Here is a 22,884-nt window from a genome sequence, read left to right as displayed (position 1 = left end):
AGATTAACCACACAGCAAAAGAGGATCGCGGAATGTCCTCAGCGCTCACCGACCGCGTGACATCGCGCGGCCTCCGCCCCGCCCCCAGCGACCGCAGCCCGAGAGACTCGAAGGGAACTCCCGCACGTCTGCGCGCGCAATCCCGAGACGGAGGGTCGGCGCGGCGCGCGCAATTGCCCTGGAAACCACCGCGCGCGCACGCGCAAGCGCAGGGCGGGGAGGACTGAGCTAAGAGCCTAGCCCTGGGAGGAGGGCTTTATCCTGCCGCTACACCGTTGCTCCCCGATCGTGGACGCGCGCGCCGCCCCTTTCCCTCAGGCGGAGCGTCCTTTCTAGCACGCGCCCGGCTCGCGCGCTCCCTCGGGCGCCCTCCCCCGCCTCACACGCACCCTTGCCCTCCTCCCGCATTTGTGCGCCGGTGCAGCAGGCGGTGGGAGCATCCGGGCATTTCCGCAGCTGAGCGGAGATCCGGGCGGTGGCGGCGGTCGAGGATCTCCCATGGCACGACCGAGGCGGAGGGAAGGCGCAAGAGGGGCGAGGCGTTAAGCCAGAGCCACCGCGGGGTGGGTCCCGAGGGAGGCGGAGGGGGAAGCGGCTCTCGCGGCCAGAGGGCCGGGCGTGGGGCTCGGCGTTCCTCTCGCGCATTCCTCTGTCCAGCCTGGGCTCTGGAGATGCATCTGCATCAGGTCCTCACCGGGGCTGTCAACCCTGGAGACAACTGCTATTCCGTAGGCAGCGTCGGGGATGTCCCCTTCACGGTGAGCGGCGGTCGGGAGCCCGAGGGGGAGAGACCAGGGGCCGGAATATCCTCTCCAGGGCCCACTGCTCTTCAGGAGGCTGCGAGGTGTGGGTGGTGGGCCCCCCCCGCTCCCCGCCTCCTTTTGCAGCCTTGGGGTTCAGTTTCCTCTAGGGGTGGTGGGACCGTGTGTCCTGCGGTTGGTGTAGGAAATTACCGTCAGGGGAAAGGGTTGGGAATCCACCGCACTGTCCGCCCTCAGCAGTGGGGCCCGGGGTGACTGGACTAGAAGGTTCCTCTTAGGGCGGCCCTTGGGTCTGCGGCGGAGGAAGGTGGTTGCAGTGGCTGAAACCCAGAGCGTCCGTTTCGCACCTGCTCTCGCCTTAGAGGCGAAGAGACTTCGTCTTCGTCTGGAGCGTGGAGGCGATGCCGCGCCTTGGCTCGCCCTGCCCGTTGTGATAGGGCAGCTAGCAGCTGCTGGAGCCCGTGGCTTTAAACCGGACCCTTTGTATCTCCTGATGTGCAGAATCTTAATTCCAGCAAGAAAACAGCAAAATTTATACTGTGCCCCCGAAAGATTTAGAATGGAAGGGTTAGAGTGACAGTGGCCTGGAGAGCTATCTTATTTATCACAAGATCACAGTTTGGTAACCTTCCCAGCTAATATTTCAATCTGTTTGCAAGTTAGGCTTTTTTTTTTTTTTTAATTAAGGCATTGTGAGAATTTTATGACTTTTACTGTTTGTGTGAGAAAAGTGTATGTAAACATAACGTTTTAGAACCTTTTAAAAATCTAAATGAGATAGAAATGTTTTTCAACGAGATTGGACTCATAAGTTCTTTTTGAGAGTGGGATGTTCAAACCAAGCCTTAGAGCTGCTTTTACTCATATATAGACTGCCATGGATTAACGAGGTTTTTTTTTTTTTTTTTTCTGTTTTTTAAATTGAATTTATACATGGTCCTCCTTAGAAGGAACTATAGGCAACGAGACCTTGATTGAATACACATTGTTATTGATAACCATTCTGCTTGATAAAATTGGAAATAACAAAATGGTATGCTTTTAGACAAGAGGAAACACTTTGATCTGATGTCTGCTTTCCAATAGCATGCTTTTAAAACTGCAGAAATAAAGCTTCACAAAACTGCAGAATCATGTAGCAGTGCATTCTGGAACACAATTTATGTGTCTTTTAATGTTTTGTGATACATTAAAAATAACCCTACAAGATTGTCTTTTGGCCTTTTAAATTTTAAAATGTAATCAACTTGACTTTGGTCCAGGTTTAGAATGAACCCTTTAAAAATAGGATTTGTCTTACTTATTACACCTGTCACTATCAGTGGTGTCATCTGTGTTTTGTGTATGTGACTCAAAAGATCCATATAGAATTGAGCTTGGATTTAAAGTGTGTAGAGAATATTTGGAGGATAGAGAGAAGAGATGTCCATTTCCTGATTGTGTAGATAGGGAGGAAGTTCCCTGGGGTTAGAAGAGCAGGCTTCTTCCATGAAGAAACAAATCGGCACGAGGGGAAGAATAAATTAAAGATTCAACAAAACTTAAAGATATTTACACAGGAGGAATAAGCTTTCATGGGCTATTGCACAGAATGGTGACTATAATAAACAATAATGCATTTTATATTCCGAAATTGCTGAAAGAGTAGATTTTAAATGTTTTCACCACACACAAAAAAATATGTATGTGAGATGATAGATTTGTTAGTTTGATTTAATCATTCCACAATGTAAACATATATCAAAATGTCACACTGTGCCCCCATAAATATATACAATTATTATTTGTCAAATAAAAATAAAATTTTTTGTGTGTGTGTGTGTGTCCGGCAACGGATCGCAACCCTCAGTGTCGCGCCCGTACCGGACCGGGACCGGCAATGGGATCGCAACCCTCGGTGTCGCGCCCGCACCTCACTCAGCCAGTGAGCGGGAACCGGTCTGTATGTGGGATCCGAACCCTCAGCGGCAGTGCCGCTGCACTCCCAAGCGGCGCACTGTAGCAGTGCGCCACCGGGCCGGCCCCCAAATCTAGAACTTTTGTTTTGGGGTATTTTCCCACGTGTTGGTAGTTGACTGCCTCCGTGGAAAGTGGAGTGTTGTGTCACTGCGGGGCTGGTATATGGAGCTAAACAGGTTCAGATACAGTCAGGAAAAGCCAATGTAAGTACTGTTAGGGCTGTGCAGGTTTGGTTATGCTGTAGGCCATCTATGACCAGATCATTTTCAAATCTTTTTCTGCCTCCCAAATTTAGTCTATCACTAAGTCTAGCTGACTGTCTGCAGTGTCTATCAGATTTACCCCTTTTCATGTCCTTAGTCACCACTTTATTGTGGAATGTTATTTGTATTACCTAATATAAAAGCTTCCAAACTGGATTTCCTGGCAGTCATCTCTGATCATTTCATGTCATCCTCCACACAACTGCTAGGATAATTTTCTTCAAATATCATTTCACTATATCACTCTTGGCTAAAGAATATATAGTTGTTCCTAATAGCTGTGTTAGGAAATTTAAACTTGTCCAATATTTTCCTGGTATCTTTGACTTTATATTTGGTTATATGTACTCCTCACCTTGGCCCTTCTGTTATATACTGATCTTTTAACTGTAGCCTACATTTTTATGTTGCAATAAGAAAGTCCTTGATTTTCATTTTTCTAAATACCACTCAAAGTTTACCTGGTTTATGATGCCTGCCTGTGACACTGTGCCAATAACAAATACAAACCCATTTTGCACACCATTTCATTTTCATACTTTAGTATTAAATGCTGTGATCCAGTTATAATTTTGCAATTGAACTAGAAATGACATTTTGGGCTCTATGAAAAACAGATTTGCTTAAAAAAAGAGAACAAGCTGTTTTCAGGCACTCTATAATGAATTAACAAGTACTTGAATGCCTGTACTTGTATAGTAAAAATAAAAAGTGAAGCTCCTTTACCTAGAGTATGCCATTTGATTTTTATAGCAATCAGATGGAAAACTTATTTCTGGGTCAGATGACTAAAAAGGGGACCAGCCAGGACTGGAATGAAGATCTTGTGACTTCCCATCTGGTGGGCTTTTCTTTGTAATATGTTTCCTTCCTATCAGAGTGCCTGCTCTGAAAAGGGTGTTGTGTGTGTGTGTGTGTGTGTGTGTAAAATCTTCTAGACATGGTCAGTGTTTGAAGGAAAGACTGTCTTACAGCTAGCCAGTGGTTCTTAGCTGATATGTTTCATGATAACCTGAGAACCTTTTCAAAATGGGGTAGATAATTTATTTCAGAGTCTATAAACTGAAAATTTTGAAGAATGGAATTGTTCTTAAAGAATTTTGAAGTGTTTATGACCTTGTAAAAATTGAAAAACTGCTATATATTTTGCTGTGCATGATGGGTGGTGTGATTGGCTGGGCTGTGAATGGCTGCTTGGTGATGTCACAATGTCCTAATTTGTGCTATATTGACATAGTGGTGCAGTTTGTCATGGACAGTCCCAGTGATGTGTATAGTTTTACTGGTAACATGTAAGCTAAGATGGTTTTCACTTATGTTTTGGCCGTAAATAGCCATTTTTTAAAACAATCAAGATTTTGTAAATATAGTTGTATCTTTCATATTTTAAAACGTTACTGTTTGACCATTCTGTTCTTTTCTTTTTTTTTTTTTTAAAGATGATCAGTAAGGGGATCTTAACCCTTGACTCGATGTTGTCAGCACCACGCTCAGCCAGTGAGCTAACTGGCCATCCCTATATGGGATCTGAACCCGTGGCTTTGGTGTTATCAGCACCACACTCTCCCGAGTGAGCCACGGGCCGGCCCTCATTCAGTTATTTTCAATGTAAGATCTTAATTCTGGAAATACTGTTATCCTGCAATAAGTCAGATCCCAGGTAGTCCAAGAAGATGATCTTCTATCATGTATGAGTTTTATTATACTTTATTTTGCCTTTAAGACATTTCTAACTACCCTTCAGATAAGTGAATGTTTTGAAGCTTTATGCAACGTTTCTCATTATTTGTGTTATTACTCTACTGAAAAGTAGTCCCTAGTTTTTTTACTTTTCTGTAAATATTAAGATTTTAATTGAAATGATTGTACATGATAGTTATTCATATGATTAAAACTTACTATTTAGCATTAAAGGATGCAGACTGTATCTTCAGATATATAGGGGCAGTTGATGTTATTCCAGTCTGACATGAACTTAGCACATTGATCAAAGTTTATCAAAATTAGTCATTTCCATTCTTATGGAGTTTATAATATATTGGCAGAGATTATAAATGATGTATATAATAATAAGTGTAAGGCCAATGAAAGAAATCATGTGTAATTGGGAAGATAAGAGAAGGTTTCAAGGAAGACTGACATTTGGAAAGAGAGACAGAGGTATTCGGGCCTTCCAGTGGCAAGAACAACAAAAGCCAAGGAATGGTGTAAAGGATAAATTATTGGGTGACTTTCTCTTCACAAGAGTGTTTTTTTTTTTTTTTTTAAACTACAGGCCTTCTTCATTAAATAGCAAACACCCTTAGAATGTTGAAAAATAAAATTTGCAAACATTATCCATAGCTTTTTAGGAAAACATATCTGGTATTCTGACATTTCTTGACTTTTGCTGTTGATTTTTGTGTCTTATTAAAGTATTACAAAAAGGTTGGTAATGAGTGAAAAACCATTCATTTAAAAATCAGGAGATAATACTATATGACCTTTTTTCTGACGTGGATATGTTTTAAATCTACTGTAGTATAACATTTCAGTCCTAGAATTAAGGCAACACCAAACTTTGAAAATGATCAAATTGTTTATACATTTAGCCAATGTTTGTTGAAAACATAGGTGTGCTAGGCTTTGTGGGGATTTAAAAAATAGAAAGAACAGAAAGACGCAGTCCTGATTTCAGGGAGTTTATTAAAGAAGTGTAGGGACCTGGTAATCTAGTAGGAGAGTTAAAACATGTACTTAGCCATAGCAGGCCAGCTGCGCGGTATTACGAGGCACTTAAATTCTTGTGGGAATTCAGGAGGATTAAGAGATCACCTTTGGCCGGAGGAACCAGTGAGTTGAACAGAAAAATGCTTCTGCACTGGCTTTGTTATTAATATGTGTAACAACTCAAACACCTGTTGACAACCTATGCTAAAAGTAAAGAGAAAGAAGTCAGGAGTTTAGAATTGACCTGTTTTCCAAGAGAATTTGGCCTGTTCTTAGAGTGTAGCTTCTTGTTATTTAAATGGATATATTTTAAAGTTTGTGGGCTTGCGTTTATTGTCAGCCTATATGTGAATATGAGGTTATATAAGTTCTTATGTCCCTGTGTAGATTGTTAATTAGCCATCCTGCTTATGATGAGAAGACTCCTAGCAACTACCCAGCAACTTTGGCAGGGTTCTGAATAATACCTTCCCAAAAGATGGCAGAGACCAACTTACTTCTATGATCTTGGCTAAATCACTTAAACATTTTTATTCATCTGTAAAATGAAGTTCTTAAATTAGGTGCTCTTTAAGTATTTAGACCCTGAATGAACATTATATCTTCTCTAGAGATTTCTAGGGACCAAAAGAGAAAATGGAACAGAAACATAAAGTATTTATAGTAAGGTTATAGGTCTGGAGTCTTCGTTGTATATTTTGCCTCCCCAGTTGTATTTATAAGACTGTCGGTCAGACTTCACCGTCAGGAAGTCTAGCCTCCTTTCTGGCTTAGTAAATAGGCCATTCAGAGCATTTATGAAGTAGTGGGTCTTGGAGTAAGTCTTCTGTGGGCTCCCAGTTGAGGAAGAAGCTCTTGTTTATGCTTGTGTCCTCTGCACCTGGCAGGTAATAGTTGCCTGGGATTGACAGTACAATATGGGTGGGAGATGGGGCCAATGTGATGGTGCTCAGGTTCTCCTTAGGCAGCCCTTCTGCCCCCCATATCTTTACTCCTTTACTTTCTGTTTTTAGGATTTGGGGTATTTAAGAGATTACTTTAGAAATTATAATCAGATTATCTTAATTTGGATCTTGGGAAACTTTTAGAACAAATCAGAGTCGCAGTATTTATTCATCAGAAAGAGCACAGGATGTTGGGTAACAGCCACAATGACTTAGTGGAAAAATAAGTCATGCCTGACCAATTTAATTTCCTTCTATGATAGAAAGCAAAGCAGTATTTAAAGGGGGATAATGACAGAATATCTGCAATTCAGATATAGTAAGGTGTTTCTAGCTTGTTGGTTATTTTTAAAAAGAAGTTTGGAAGCCAAATATTTTAGTAGAAAGTTTAGAGTTTTCAATCTTTTTGAGTTTGTAAGATCTTTTGGCATTATATTTTTGCTTTGGACCCTAATTCATGATGTAACAAGATAGGACCTGTTATTGAGGGAATAGGTACAACTTACACAGGTGGTATGACTATTTTCTTCCTCTTAGAGATAGCTTATATAACCCTGGGACTTGATGTATGTATGTGAAACCAATTACCTACACTTTTTATTCTCAAACCTCATTTCATGATTGCTGAGGGCTGCTTTAATGCTCCTTATCCCCAGTCCTAAATACCTAAAATATGTGGTGGTTTTCTTATATCCCTTTGATAGAGGTCAGTTGTTGTAAAGTTATTGTGCATAATTTGTTAATTTGGTGGGATGACTTGAAGGGCATAAATAATACCCTCTTAGATGGATTGTCACTGGAGATATGTTCCTTTAGGTCCATTTTCTTCACCACTTCTAAAAATTGAGCCCTCTCAGAAAAAAGTAAAATAACAATTTTATTGTTATTAAATTAAATCACATTTAATTTAATTCACATTAAATCATTGGTGATGTTTTTCTTTTGTAATTTTAGGAGAAACCCAGGAAACCCGATACCATAAGGACATTTTGCAAATGGTCATAGACAGATGCAAAAAATTAAAATGTTGGCTTACTTTCAGTTTACAGCTACAGGTAGCTCATATGGTACCTGTGGTTCAAGAACAAAACGCCATTTTCCTAGGAGTAATGACTTTGGTTTTGTGATGTGCTAGCAACTTCTCACATCACGTCTGGCCCTTACTGTATCTAAACTTAATCAGCAGGGGGCATTGAAATTATGTGCTCTACCCATAGCATTTTCTATCATTCCTTTTATGTGAGTGAATAGCCAGTGTTCCAGCAAAGGCCACTTCCTCCATTTATGCCAGTTTTTGTAAACCAAGGGCAGTTTTGCCCCCCAGGTGACATTTGGAAATGTCTGGAGACATTTTTGATTCCTGTGACTGGGGATGGGGGGTTAGTACTAGCATCTAGTGAGGAGAGGCCAGAGATCTTGATAGACATCCTGTAATGCACAGGACAGCCCTCGGCAATGAAGAATTACTCAGCCCAAAATATCAATAGTGTCAAAGTTGTGAGAAACCCTGATTTATACCCTAGGGTTCCCATCCATCTTTCCTACTCAACCATTGCTCTAGTAGTTTCCCTTTTCTCCTGTAAAATTGCTTTTTCTGCTCTGCTGAAATACTTTCTTTGGTTAGAGCGCAGCCTTGTAACACTAAGGCCACAGGTTTGTATCCCTGTACTAGCCAGCTGCCAAAAAAAAAAATAAAATTGCTTTTTCTGCTCTGCTGAAATACTTTCTTTGGTTAGAGCGCAGCCTTGTAACACCAAGGCCACAGGTTTGTATCCCTGTACTAGCCAGCTGCCAAAAAAAAAAGAAGGGAACTTAGAAATTCTTTATTTAGTTCTCCTGGTTTTCCTTTACTAAACTTAACTGCTCCTTCTCAGTCTGACTCCAGATTTGTATATCCAGTTGTTTCTTTGATATCTCCTTCCTGAATGTCTAATAGCATCACAAAGTCCCCAACCTCATGACCTTCTCTTCCTCCAGCCTTCCCTAAATCAGTAAATTGACAACTCCATTTTTTTCCAGTTCCCTTGGAATCTACTATTTCTCTTTCATTTATCCCCCATATCTAATTTTAGCAGATTTTGTTGGCTGTACCTTCAGGATGCATCCAGAATATGACTATTTCTTACCATCTCTAGTCCTGCCACCCTAGTCCAAGACACCATCATTTATTTCTAGATTATGACAGTAGGTCTCCTTGCCTTTTCTGCCTTTAGTCTATCCTCCTTCGTATTATTCTCAACATAGTAGCTAGAATGATCCTGTTAAAATGTAAATAAAATCTTATTAGTCTCTTGTACAAAACTTTCAAATCGATCCTTTTTTCTTTTTTACTCAGAAGAAAAACCTGAGTGCCTTCAGTGGCTTTTACTGCTGTTTCTTTAGGACTTAGAATCAGGTAAAAGAAAAAGTACTTAATAAGTTAATAAATGGAAAGGACACAATGTAATATACAACATTCTTACTGTAAACACAGTGACCACTTTCATAAGGCTGGTTTTTTAAATAATACTTATTGATATAGGTTGGGGGCATTAAGCCATTGTTTACAAAAATCAATTTTGTAGGATGGGGGCAGGTTAGAAAAATCAATTTTGTAGGATGGGGGCAGAGTTGAGCTGATATAATATTATCCAGGTGTAAAACTATGTTGGTCTGGTTTAATCCAAGAATGTGCATTAATGTATCAAGAGGAATTGACAGACTCTACCCATCAGCAGTTCTTATATTTCTTTCAGTTATGCTTTTGAATGACTTCAATACTTAAATTGGAGATTAACCTGACAAATACCTGGTGTGTCAAGTTTTCTGTATTTTAAGAGTTACATGTTGTATTAGTCTGCTGGGGCTGCCATAACAAAATACCACAGACTGGATAGCTTAAACAAAGGAAATTTATTTTCTCACAGTTCTGGAGGCTGGAAGCCCAAGGTGGCCATGTCAGCAGGATTGATTTCTTTTGAGGCCTTTGTCCTTGGCTTATGTTTGGCCCCCTTCTTGCTGTGATATCCTCACATGGCTTTTCTTCTGTGCATATGCACTGTCGGTGTTCTTCCTCTTCTTATAAGGACACCATTCCTAATAGAATAGGGCCCCACCCTTGTGACCTCATTTAACCTTAATTACCTCCTTAAAGGCCTTATCTCCAAATACACTCACATTGGAGGTTAGGTATTGAACCTACGAATTTTGGGGCAACACAATTTAGTTTACAACACATGTTTTAACAGTCAGCTGAGCTGGGCCTGGAATTGAAAATTGAGGATTCTGACAAAGACATATGATTGAGGTTGCCTCCCTACATGGTGGTAATTTGAACTTGGCCAAGGGAGTAGGAGTACTCTTGGATAGAAGCAAGATTCTCTTAAAGTAATGTTAAGAATGTGTTAATAGATAAATGAAATGTTCAAACATGGCTGTTATAATTTTATGCTGGACAAATTTTATGTAGATATAATCAGAAGCCCAATTTCGCCATTAAAAGCAAAAGCAAATAAAAACCATAAAGAACTCAGGATTTTGTTTTAAAAAATTAATGTAGTATCTACATTGTAAAAAAACTTATAATTTAATGTTGACATATAGAAAGTAAAATTAAAAGTTTTCGTTTCCCAGCAGAATTTTGATCGTATAACTTCCTGGTTGTTCTCTATTTAAAAAATATTTGAGTGCCTAGGCATTTTGCATACCCTCTAAGGAAAACTAGCTATCAAAGTGCACTGTTGTACAAGAGGACTTGGTGTATCATGTTATTAGTTATAAACTAGTTAAATTGGGGATTTACCAAAGTGATTATTTTGGCTATAGAATAATCGAACCTTTCTTTCTGGAAGTATTTAATAGTGCCATCTGTATGTGGTTGGTATATAGAAAACAGGCAGTTTTTCTTAAGTGGTAGGGTTAATATCTATATTGTATATTAAATTGTTACATGATATAAAATCTGTTTTACAGTTTAAATCTAGTCTAGTACCTGTATTTTATAGATGTGAAAGTAATATCTTAAGAAATTAAATGATTTATTGAAGGCCGTATAGCTAGCTAGACCTGTGACAGAATTAAGACTGGAACCCAAAGCTCCTAGCCCTTTTTCCCCTCTTTAAAACTTAAAAAGAACTTATGCCCTTGTAGATAATTTGAAAAATGCAGAAGAAAGATAAAATCATTTGTACAATAATGGCATAACCCAAAGATAACTCCCCTTAACATTTTGGTAAGTTGGACTGAGACCTCATGGAGGAAGCATATTATTTCATTTGATTTGAGAATGTTTACCTGTACTTTTTTTTTTTTCTTGAATGAGAGTATTTTTCTAGGAATTATTCTTTTATGTAGATTTTCGAATTAATAGGTATAAAGTTGTTCACAGGCACCTCATTTTTTAAAGGTCTGTAGCTTCTGTAGTATTGCTTTTCTCATTACTGCCATTATTTGTGCCTTCTTTCTTTTTTCAACAGAGATTTATCAACTTTATTAATCTTTTTAAAGAACCCATTTCTAGCTTTACTATTTTTCTCTATTATATATTTATTTTCTATTTCATTAACTTTTATTCTTAATTTATATTCTCTTCTACATTATTTAGATTATTTGCTATTTTTTCCTAATTTGTTGAAATAAATGCCTAGCTCATTTCAGTCTTTCTAATATATGCATTTAAGAATTTAAGTTTTCCTCTAAGATCTATATTATCTGCATCCCACAAATTATTTTTTAATTCACTAACCCAGAAGTAATTTAGAAGTATATTTCTAAATTTCCAAGTATATTGAACTTTTTAAGTTATAATTCTTATTACTAATTTCCAGTATAGCCATATGATTTACTTCTAATCTTTTAAATTTGTTGAAATTTCAATTGGTCAATTTTTATTAATATTCCATATGTGCTTAAAGAAAACAGGTGTTTTGCAGTCGTTAGGTATAGTCTTCTACATTAGTCCTTTAGGTCAAATTTGTTAATTATGTTGTTTAAATCTTCTAAAACTTTACTGCTTCTCTGCTTATTCATTCTTTTACTGAGAGATAGGTATTAAAATCTACTATGAGTATGGATTTATCCCTGTCTTTTTGTAATTTTGTTAATTTTTGTGTTATTTATTTGTGCTTACAAACTTAGAATTATATCTTTCTGGTGAATGACTTGTTTATTATTAGGAAATAATCTTTTTTTTTTTTAATCTCTAGCAATGTTTTCTGTAGTCTGTGTTATCTGGCATTAATATAGTTTATCGGGTTTTTTTTGATTCATTTGTGCAGTTTACCTTTTCCCATTCTTTTACTTTCAACTCTTCTGTCTAGTTATGTTTCATATCTCTCTTCTAAATATCACATAGTTGGATTTCTAAAGCCCAGCCTGACAATTTTTGTGTTAACTAGAACTTTTAGTTTATTTATATTTAATATAATTACTGGCATGTTTGTGTTTAGATCCACTATTTTACTGTGTGCTTTCTACTTGTTCCCTTTGTTCTTTGTTTCCTTTTTTCTTCTTTCATGTGTCTTTTGAAATGAGTATTCTTTTTCATTCCATTTTCCCCTCTAGTAGTCATAAAATTACACACTCTGCTTCTTTTCTTCTCATGGTTACCCTAGAAATTACAGCATGCATTCTTAATTCAACCCTCAGTGTTGCCCCCGTACCGGACCGGGGACCGGCAACGGGATTGCAACCCTCGGCGTTGCTCCCGTGCCTCGCTCAGCCAGTGAGCGGGAACCGGTCTGTATGTGGGATCTGAACCCTCGGGTGGGAGCACCGCCGCGCTTCCCAAGCAGCGCATTATCCAGTGCGCCACCGGGCCGGCCCTAATTTACTAAATTCTGATGAGGCTTTACATTCCTTCTAGACAATGCAAGATTTATACAGATTTTTAATCCTCTTCCTGTTTATAATCTATCCTTCTATGTTAAGTTTATTTTTATAAACCCTGTAAGACACAATCAATGCTTGTTTAGATTTAATTACATGTTTATTATTATTTTGCTTTTTGTTCCTTTCTGCTCTCTTGCATTCCATTTGGGATCATTTTTTTTTTCTTCCTGGAGAACCGCCTTTAGAATTTTCTTTGGTGTGATCTGTTGGTATTGTAATGTCTTTTGTCTGAAAATGCCTTTATTTCGTTTCATTCTTGAAAGACAGTTTTGCTAGGTAGAGAATGGCAGTATTTTCCTTTCAGCACCTTGAAGATATCACTCCTTTTCTCTTCTGGCCTCCACTGTTTCTGTTGAGAAGTTAGCTGTCAATTTAACTGCTGGCTTTTTGAAAGTCGTGTTTTTTTCTCTAGCTGCTTTTAAGATTTTTTCTTTGTGTTTCTTAAGTTTTGCTATGTTGGGTTTATGTATGTTAACATCATTACTATACAATAAAAACAAATTGCTTTCCAAAGTGGTTGTACCAATTTATACTTACTATCAGGACATGAGGGAGCTCTCATTTCTCTACATCCTCACCAAAACTTAGTGTGCTCAGGCTTTTTATTTTTGCTAATCTGATGGGTAATAAAGTGGTGTCTTCCTCTTCCTATAGTTTGCATTTCTCTAATTACTAGTGAGGCTGAGCACCTTTTCATCTATTTATTGATCATTTAGGTTTCCTTTTTCTTTTTTTTTTTTGTGTGTCCTGCAACGGACCGCAACCCTCAGTGTCGCGCCCGCACCTCGCTCAGCCAGTGAGCGGGAACTGGTCTGTATGTGGGATCCGAACCCTCGGTGGGAGCGCCACCGCGCTCCCAAGCGGCACACTGCAGCAGTGCGCCACTGGGCCGGCCCCTATGTATGCATTTTTTAAAAAAATTCCATTTGGGACTTTAGAGATTTTTAAATCTGTGAATTAATGTCTTTCATCAATTCTGGAAAAATTTCATCATTTATCTCTTAAATACTGTCTTTGCCATGTTGATCTCATAAACTAATATATTAAATATATATTGGACTGACTTTATTTCTGTCTAATATCCTTTCTTTGGTATTTTCTGTCTTTTTATCCTTTTTTACACAGCACTCCGGATATTTTTTTCTAATCCTGTCTTCATCCATGTCTAATTTGCTGTTAAGCCTGTCCTTAAATTCTTAGTTTTGGAAATTATGCTGATTCTCTTATGAAGCCTTATTTCTTTGTGTAACTAGATATTGTTGACTATGTGTATTAGAAAAATGACTTTTAGGAATAACTTAAGGCTCAAGATGATGGTGTCTTCCTCAAAATGGGATTTTATTTTTATTCATTCATTTATTGGCTGGCTGGTGGGGGTGGAGGAAGGGATTTTAATTTACTTAAGTTGCATGCCTTGGAGATTTTACTGGTTTAGGATGAGATAATCCAAGCTCAAGGCTTGAGATTTTCTAACTCATCTAGATGATGCAAAGCCAAATACAATGATAAAATTGGCTCTGAGTGCTGAGCATGGCTCTAGGTTCTCCTTTTTGCCTAGATTTTGGTCTACTAATTCCTTATGGGTTTTTTTCAGCTCTTTGATGCTAACATGTTTTTATATACAGTCATCCCTCAGTATCCTCAGGGGATTGGTTCCAGGCCACCTGCAGATATCAAAACCCATGGGCGCTCAAATCCCTTTTATTAAAATGATGTAATATTTGGATTCAACCTACACATATATTCCTGTATACTTTAAATCATCTCTAGATTACTTAAATACTTAATGTAGTGTAAATGCCATGTAAATACAGTTGACCCTTGAATGGCATGGGTTTGAACTGTACAGGTCCACATATATGTGGATTTTTTTCAAAGAACTACAGCTCAAAAACAGTGCTCATGGGATGTTGGGACCTCGAAGACCAGAGGGTAGGGCTGTGGGACTTGAATATTTGTGGATTTTGGTATCTGTGGGAGTCTTGGAACCAATCCTCCATAGATACCAAGGGACAGCTGTAGTTGTTATATTATTGTTTTTTTATTTGTACAAATTTTTTGTTGTATTGTTATGTTTTATTGTTTGTTTTTCCTGAATATTTTCAATTCATGGCTAGTTGCATTTGCAGATGCAGAACCCATGGATGTGGAACCCGCAGAAGCAGAGGGCCAACTGTTTTTCACAAAGCTTTTTATGTATTAGATTTAGATTCTATGGTTCACTTTGAGTGAATTTTTGTATGAGATATAAGGTTAGATTCAGGGTTTTTTTTGTATGAGAGTATACTTCAGAAAGTTCATGGAAAGATTCATATTATCTTTCAATTCTGTTTTTCCACAAGCTTTTTGAAGTACTCTCGAATATGAGTGTCCAGTTGTTGTAACACCGTTTGTTGAAAAGCTATTCTTTCTATTGCCTTTTCACATTTGTTCAAAACTTAATTGGCTATATTCGTGTGGGTCTATTTCTGGAACCTTTATTTTGTTCCATTCATCTATGTGTCTGTTCCTTGGCCACAATACCACTGTCTCGGTTACTTACCTTATAAGTCTTATAATTGGGTAGTGTATTCCTTCAGTTTTCTTCTCCTTTTTGCAGTTGTTTTGGCTATTCTAATTTCTTTTACATTTCTGTTTAAATTTCAGGATCAGTTTGTCTATATCTGTAAAAAAATCCGGGCTTGGAATTTGATTGCCTTTCTGTTAAATCTGTAGGTCAGTTTGAGGACAGTAGACACCCTTACAATGTTGAATATTCCAATTATGAAAACAATATGTCTATTTATTTAGATCTTCTGTGATTTCTTTTTTTTCTTTTTTCTTTTTTTTGTCTTTTGTCTTTTTCCGTGTCCGGCAACGGATCGCAACCCTCAGTGTTCCCCCGCACCGGACCGGGGACCGGCAACGGGACCGCAACCCTCGGTGTCACTCTCGCGCCTCGCTCAGCCAGTGAGCGGGAACTGGTCTGTATGTGGGATCCGAACCCTCGGGCGGGAGCGCCGCCGCGCTTCCCAAGCGGCGCACTATCCAGTGTGCCACTGGGCCGGCCCCGTGTGATTTCTTTTTATCAGTGTTTTGTACATATAGATCCCAAGTTTTGTTAGATATACCAGAGTATTTAATTTTTTGGAGCTATGTTAAATGGTGTATTTTTAAAAATTTTATTTTCCATTTGTTCATGGCTAGTATTTTAAAATACTGTTGATTTTTGTGTGTGTTGATTTTGTATTCTGTGACCTTATTAGCTCTAGGAGTTATTTTATTTTTTGGTTAGTTCTTTCCTTTTTTTGAACATTAAGAGCCTATTTTCCCACTCCTTGAACAAAAAAGTAAATGGCTTCTCCTGGAGTTCTCTCTTTTTGCTTCTTGGTTTTGTCCTAACATGAATCTAGGTTTGTGGATGCCAGAGTAAAATGGGAAACTCTCTGCTGGTATGGTGGACTTCAAACTCTTTTCTTCTTTCCTAGTCCACTTACTACCATTTACTTTTCATTGCCCTCAAATAGCTGTACTATGCATTCTGTCCATGTTTTGTAGCTGCATTTAGTAAACATCATTTATTGTGGTTACTTCATTTTATTTGGAACTGGAACTATGATGCCTTTTTTCAGACCATCAAAACATTTCAAGGACCTAGCAATAAACCTAATGATTCATGCACAAGACTTTTATGGGCAAAATTAATACAACTTTATTGAGAGACTTAAAGAGATGTAAATGCCATGTACTGGAAGGTTCACTACTGTAAAGATTTAAATTATTTCCAATCATTCGATGCATTCCCAATCAAAATTTCAAGAAGACTTTGTGGAATTTAACAGAATAATGCTAAAATTTTATGGAAATATATAGGGTCAAGAATAGATAAGGCACATTTAGAAATTAATTTTATGATGCTGTCCTAAGTATTAAAATACAGGTTATACTTAAATCATTCAAAGTTTGGCATGTTCACACATGTGCACAAAGTATTTGATAGATATTTACACACTGGGAGACACAATTATGGTCTGACTTTGGAGTTTTGGCAGATCTGGGTTCAAATTCTGGCAAGTTTCCCTACTAGCTTTTTTTGGGTGCGTGTGATCCGAACCCTCGGGCGGGAGCGCCGCCGCGCTTCCCAAGCGGCGCACTATCCAGTGCGCCACCGGGCCGGCCCCTAGATAAGGCAATCTTTAAGAACAGTAAAGTGAGATGCCTTCTTCTACCAGCTCAAGATTTAAAAAATTTTAGTTGTTAAGATAGTATGCAAGGAGCCATGGGCTGCAGCCCCTTCCATCCAGAAGCAGGCAAGAGAGCATGCTTGGGGTCCTAGGCAAGAAGCCAAGGGCTGCAGCCCCTTCTGCCTGGAAGTAGGCAAGAGCACATGTCCAGGGTCCTAGGCAAGGAGCCGAGGGTAGTACCACCCCCCAAAAGCAGGCAAGAGAGCATGCTGAAAACACCACTTCTGTGTGGGTGGTCCACCACCGATGCTAACCCAGCTACAGCTGCTGAAAAAGTGGCTCAACACCCAGCAGCAGTCACAGCCAACATATAGGTGGCCCACTGGACACTCAACTGCATTAACACAAGGAGAGTCATCAGCAGAGACTGGAAAAAGAAGAGGACATATCTCTCCTCAAAGCTTGCTGCAGAGTAATAGAAGAAGCAACTGCTCTACCAGATGACCAGACATCTATGTAGAGATACTAGAAATATGAAAACCCAAGAAAATACACCACCACCAAAAGAATACAGTAATTTTCAAATACCAGACCCTAAAGAGCAGGAAACCCTTGAAATGATTGAAAAGGAATTCCAAGCAACAATCTTAAGGAAACTCACTGAGATAGAAGACTCAGACAACATAATGAAACGAGAAAAAAAATCCAGGATATGAAGGAGGAGATTTACAAAGAGGTTAATACCTTATAAAAGAATGTAGTAGAACTCATAGGACTGAAAGATTCACTCAACGAAATAAAAAAACACAACCGAGAGCTTAAGCAGCAAGCTAGAATAAGCAGATGAAAGATTTCTGATCTTTAAGATAGTCTTTTCAAAATAACTTTTACGAAATTCTCTTTTAGGAGAGTGTCATTTAATTTCCACACATTTGTGAGTTTTCTAAGTTTCATACTGTTATTGTGTGGTAAGAGAATGTATTTTCTATGACCTTAGAGATTTTTTTGTTTTTTTTTAAAGAAAAATTTGAACAATGACCTAAAAAAGTTCATGGAAAGATTTCCATTATCTTTCAATTCTGTTTTTCCATGAACTTTTTGAAATGCCCTTGTGTTTATATTCTGTCTTACTGAATTTTTATGCAATTTATTTAATTGCCAAGCTTAGATATTTAATTTCTGTTCTTGATTTCTTTTTACTAAGTGGACTTTTTGATTTGCTTAGAAATTAATTTGCCTTTGAAAAGTTTATTCATCTTCCTGTGTTGCAATTAATTTGACATTTGCATGCTTTTGGATGACTTTAGAGAGCTATTTCAAATAATTGTACAGATTATAAAATGAAATATGTAAATTTTTTTTTTTTTTTGTCTTTTTGTGAGATTGGCTGCACCACGCTCAGCCAGTGAGCGCCCCGACCCCGCGGCGGGAGCGCTACTGCACTCCCAGCACCACACTCTCCCGAGTGTGCCACGGGCTCGGCCCAAAATATGTAAATTTTAAGAAGTTATGCATCTCCAGTTTTTCTGAAAATTTGAAGCCCTGCTTTCTAAAGAGTATTTTGTTATTCATCTGTTATTCAGTTTATGTATTTGTTATTTAAGCAAATAAATGTGCGTATCCTTGTTTAAAAAAAAAATATATGGCGGTGGCCTGAGGGCAAAGGCATCAAAATTAGTTAGCACCATAAACATACCTACACATTTAGTAATGCTTGATTTATATCAAAGATTACGTGGTAGAATAGTGCAGAATGGTTGATCTTTTTAGTAAGTGGTGCTGGAATTATATTTTGTTATATATATAGGAAAGAAACAAAACTTGGGCCCATTTCACCTCATGCACAAAAATGAACTCCAGATGGATTATAGATCTGGATGCAAAAGAACAATAAAAATTTTAGAAGGCAGTAGAGGAAAATGTATTTGTGACCTCTCAGTTGGAAAAAATTTCTTAAATAAAACTCCAAACTGTTATGTTTTCCTCTAATTTGGTCTTAAGTTTTCTCTCTAGAGAGTGGCTATGAACTCTAGCCCCGCCTTGATGAGAGGAGGGCAGTATGTTTACAGTGTGCCTTTCATGATATTTCTTTATCCTGGTGGATGGCCTAATGCCTAAGTGTCTGACCCATGACCAGGTGTCCCTATCACAGGAAACTTTTTTTTACTGGCAGGTACCCTTTTGGCTCTTGTCTGACCTATGTGCAGTTTATTCCTACCAAGATAGCCACTTTCTCTAGGAGATACCCAACCAGGAAAGAAGTTAGATTTGGGTGTGTCAGTCAGATGAAACACAGAGAAGGCAGCACATGAAACGAACCACATGTTCTAACAGAGCATTTTTCATTACTTACAGATCTCAGAAGAGGACAGCACACCTCACAGGGTCAGCAGGAATGGGGGAGTGATCTGGGACATGCACACACAACCAGTGGATGGGGAGTGAGAGAGAGTGGACTTGTAGGACTAAAGCCTTTACTGAGGTCCTGGGCAAAAGCCAAGAAGTTTTTTCACAAGGATTTCTAACTGGTGGGTTTACAGCAAGCAGGTGTGAGTTCTGTGTAGTTGCACCACAACTGAGGTGATCACTGTGGCATATCTGCACACAGTCCATGTGGGGTGTCAGGGTCACTGGGATGAGTCAAATAGGCTGTACGTAGCTGTCCCATAGGGAGGTGGTCACCTGAAGGCGGTTGTATAAGAAAGATGTCTGGATCAACCACATTGAGGAACTGGCAGGAGGTGTAGAACTGGAAACTGTGTCAAGGGTGACTGAGCCCTGCTGTGGTATGAGAAAGTTAAACTTATATTCATAAACCTATATTCATCCATATGAGGGTACTTCAAAAAGCTCATGGGAAGATTCATACTTTAATTCTATCTCTCCATGAACTTTTTGAAGTACCCGCATATGTTCTGAATGATGTGAGCCAGGTTTCTCATTATTGAAGACGGGAGTTACAGATACAGAAAGCTGGAAAGCTGGAATGAACTCTGTGATATAATTGGATTAGAAGTATAAGTGTGACCTCATAGATGTGTGTGTCTGTACATATATGTTATGTGTTCATAAGTATATGTGTATATATGTGTGTATGTATTTATATATATTTAGAGACAAGAGCAGTGATGTATATAGGTGTAGAGGTATATAGATATGATGGAGATATGTGTGCCAGGGTGTCATTGTTTCTAAGCCCTTTCAGTGAACAGTTGAAAATAGGCGCATGTGTGTATATCTGTGTGTCTACATATACATACCTTGAAACACACACATACCCACACCTGTTTCCTAGCTCTGTCAGCTGAGAAGCCTATAAGCAATGATACCCCAGTAGCAGTGAACACGATTGGCATCTAGATCTTGGTTTCTAAATACCATTCTTCACTAAAAGGGACCAGCATTCCTTGTAGAAATAGCTGACTCTAGGCTGGGGCAGGGAAAATAAGATGACCCTGGAATTTCTTGTGCCAGAAAGTAAGGAGATGCTCAAAGAATGTGAGAACTTGTCAAAAGGACACAGAAACTAGCTTGAAGGGCTCCTACTGGCCAAATCTGAGACAGTTTGGTAATAAATGGTAATAATGGATTATAACCCTTTGAATAAGATAAGAATCCGTGAGTACTTACTGACATAAATAAGTAAACAAATAAGAAAAGCTGTTCTTAACAGAGGGAAGCAAACTTATAAATGAAGAAATGATAGAATTGGGCCGGCTCGGTGGTGCACTGCTACAGTGCGCCGCTTGGGAAGTGCAGCGGCGCTCCCGCTGAGGGTTCGGATCCCACATACAGACTGGCAGCTCACTGGCTGAGCGAGGTGCGGGGGCAGAGGGTTGCGATCCCGTTGCCGGTCACAAAAAAAGAGACAAAAAGGAAAAAAAAAAAAGATAGAATCAAAAAATCACTGTTTGGCAGCCATCATAGTAAAAATTGATTTAGGCAAGAATTGTCAACGTATACTAAAAGTAGTGGATGAGTTTGGTAAGTAATAGGATGTTCATATAGCCTCACAATATCTTCCCAGAAGATACTTATTAATTTCAAAGGAAAATAAATAACTTTAGAGAGGAGAAACCTGGCAGATACAACCTGCATCAGCTGCTCAAAGTTAACATCACCAGAGATGGGAGAAATGGAAAAATGTGCCTCCTGGTAGATGCGGTGAGAAGAATGTGGCCACATTTCTGTGATATTCCTGCCCAAAACGCATAACCTAAATCTAATCATGAGGAAACATCAGGCAAACCCAAATTTTGAGACATTCTACAAAATACCTGGCCTGTACTCTTCAAAACTGCTGATGTCATGAGAGACAAAGAAAGAATGAGAAACTGATAACTAAACACATAATCTGAGATTTTCTTTTACTATAAAGGACACTATTGCACCAGTTGAAGATATCTAAATAAACATTACAGATAATAGCATTTTGTCAATATTAGTTTCCTGAATTTGATAATTGTATGGTGGTCATATAAAATTTTTTTTGAAGGAAATACTAAAGTATTGAGGAATAAAAAGGAATTGTGCCTGTAACTTTCAAATGGCACACAAAAAAGTACATATATGTATATATAGAGAAAAGGATAAAGCAGATGTAAAATATTAACATTTGGGACGGCTGGGTAAACGGTATGCAGGAATTCCTTGTAACTATTTTTACAACTTTTGTAAGCCTTAAATTACAACAAAATAAAAAAAGTGAAGAAAATAGCGTGCCATAAAGGAAGAGATAAATGATAAATTGGACTACTTTAAAATTAGGAACTTCCTCAGAAATGATATTGAGTGAAAATGAAAGCCATGGAGTTGGAGAAGATAATTGCAACACATATATTTGACAAAGGTCTAGTATTCAAAATATAAAAATGTCTACAAATCAATAAGGAAATGACTGATAATAGAAACATAGGTGAAAGACTGCAACAGGTACTTCACAAGAGAAAATCTAAAAGATCAATAAACATGAAAAGGGGCTCCAGCTCATTAATAATCACAGAAACAAAAATTGAAATCAGGAGATACCATTGCATACCTACCAAAGTCTCACATGTTTGTTGATGACAGGGGCATCCAGTAAGGAGAATCTCACACACTGCTAGTGAGGATATAAATTGGTGCAACTACTTTGGAAGAGAATTTAGTGTTATGTATTAGTCCATTTCCATTACTTATAACAAAATAGTTGGAACTGGTTGATTTATAAAGAAAACAAAATTTATTGCTTACAGTTTCTGAGGCTGGGAAGTCCAAAGTCCATCTGGTGGTGGCTACCGCAACCTAGGGGTCTCATTGCAAGATTTTGGAAACAGAGAGAAGAGAGGGAGAAAGACTCTTTTTTTTAAAACCTTCAGAACCATGCCCTTGACCACCATTTTTAATCCATTTACTACTGCACAGTCCTACAATCCAATCACCTCTTCAAAGCTCCACCTTTCAATTGCCATGATAGGATTTCCCACCCTCTTAACAGTAATAATGAGGGCTAAGTTTCTTTTTTTTTTTTTTCCCCCTTTTTGTCTTTTTTCATGACCGGCAACGGATCGCAACCCTCAGTGTTGCGCCCGTACCGGCCCGGGACCGGCAACGGGAACGCAACCCTCGGTGTTGCTCCCTGCACCTCGCTCAGCCAGTGAGTGGCCGGTCTGTATGTGGGATCCGAACCCTCGGCGGGAGCGCCACCATGCTTCCCAAGTGGCGCACTGTAGCAGTGTGCCACCGGGCCGGCCCCTGAGTTTCTAATACATGAAACTTGGGGGACATAATTCAAGCTTTAATGAGTTTTGGGGAGACATAATTCAATCCACTACACATTATATACCAACATTTAAGATAATCCATCAGTTTCTCCTTTATATGTGTGTTCTAGAGAAAAGCATGTACATATGCAGGATATCTCTACGAGAATGTTCAGAGCAGCATTGTGTATAATAGGTAAAATGTCCATTAACATTAGAATGAATAAATTATGGTATATACAAGGGAATATTAATAAGTAAGTAATGAATGAATGAATGAATTCCAGGTACATGCACCATGGATAAACCTCTGACCATATGCTCAGGAAAAGAGTACAACACAAAAAAATACATACAGTATGATTCCATTTACACAAAGTTCAGAGGGCAGACAAAACCATATTGTTTAGACATGCATACAGAGGTAGAAGAACTGCAAAGAAAAGCAAGGAAGTGATTTTTCAAAAAGCCAGGGT

General features: G+C 38.6%; 1 protein-coding gene across 1 annotated transcript in view; it reads left to right on the top strand.

Moving 5' to 3' along the window:
• Positions 1-594: 594 nt before the first annotated feature.
• DMXL2 (Dmx-like 2) overlaps positions 595-22,884 on the top strand; it is a gene marked incomplete at its 3' end in the record, with an annotated part of 150,096 nt that continues 127,806 nt past the window's right edge. The window contains exon 1 of the mRNA XM_008588451.1: positions 595-758. Coding sequence (XP_008586673.1) covers positions 672-758 — 87 coding nt within the window. The remainder of the gene's footprint in view (positions 759-22,884) is intronic.

This window comes from Galeopterus variegatus, unplaced genomic scaffold (genome assembly GCF_000696425.1).
Source record: "Galeopterus variegatus unplaced genomic scaffold, G_variegatus-3.0.2 Scaffold4833, whole genome shotgun sequence".
Classification (NCBI taxonomy): Eukaryota; Metazoa; Chordata; class Mammalia; order Dermoptera; family Cynocephalidae; genus Galeopterus; species Galeopterus variegatus.
Note: the sequence above shows the minus strand (reverse complement) of the source record. Positions and strands in the feature narration are given on the sequence as shown.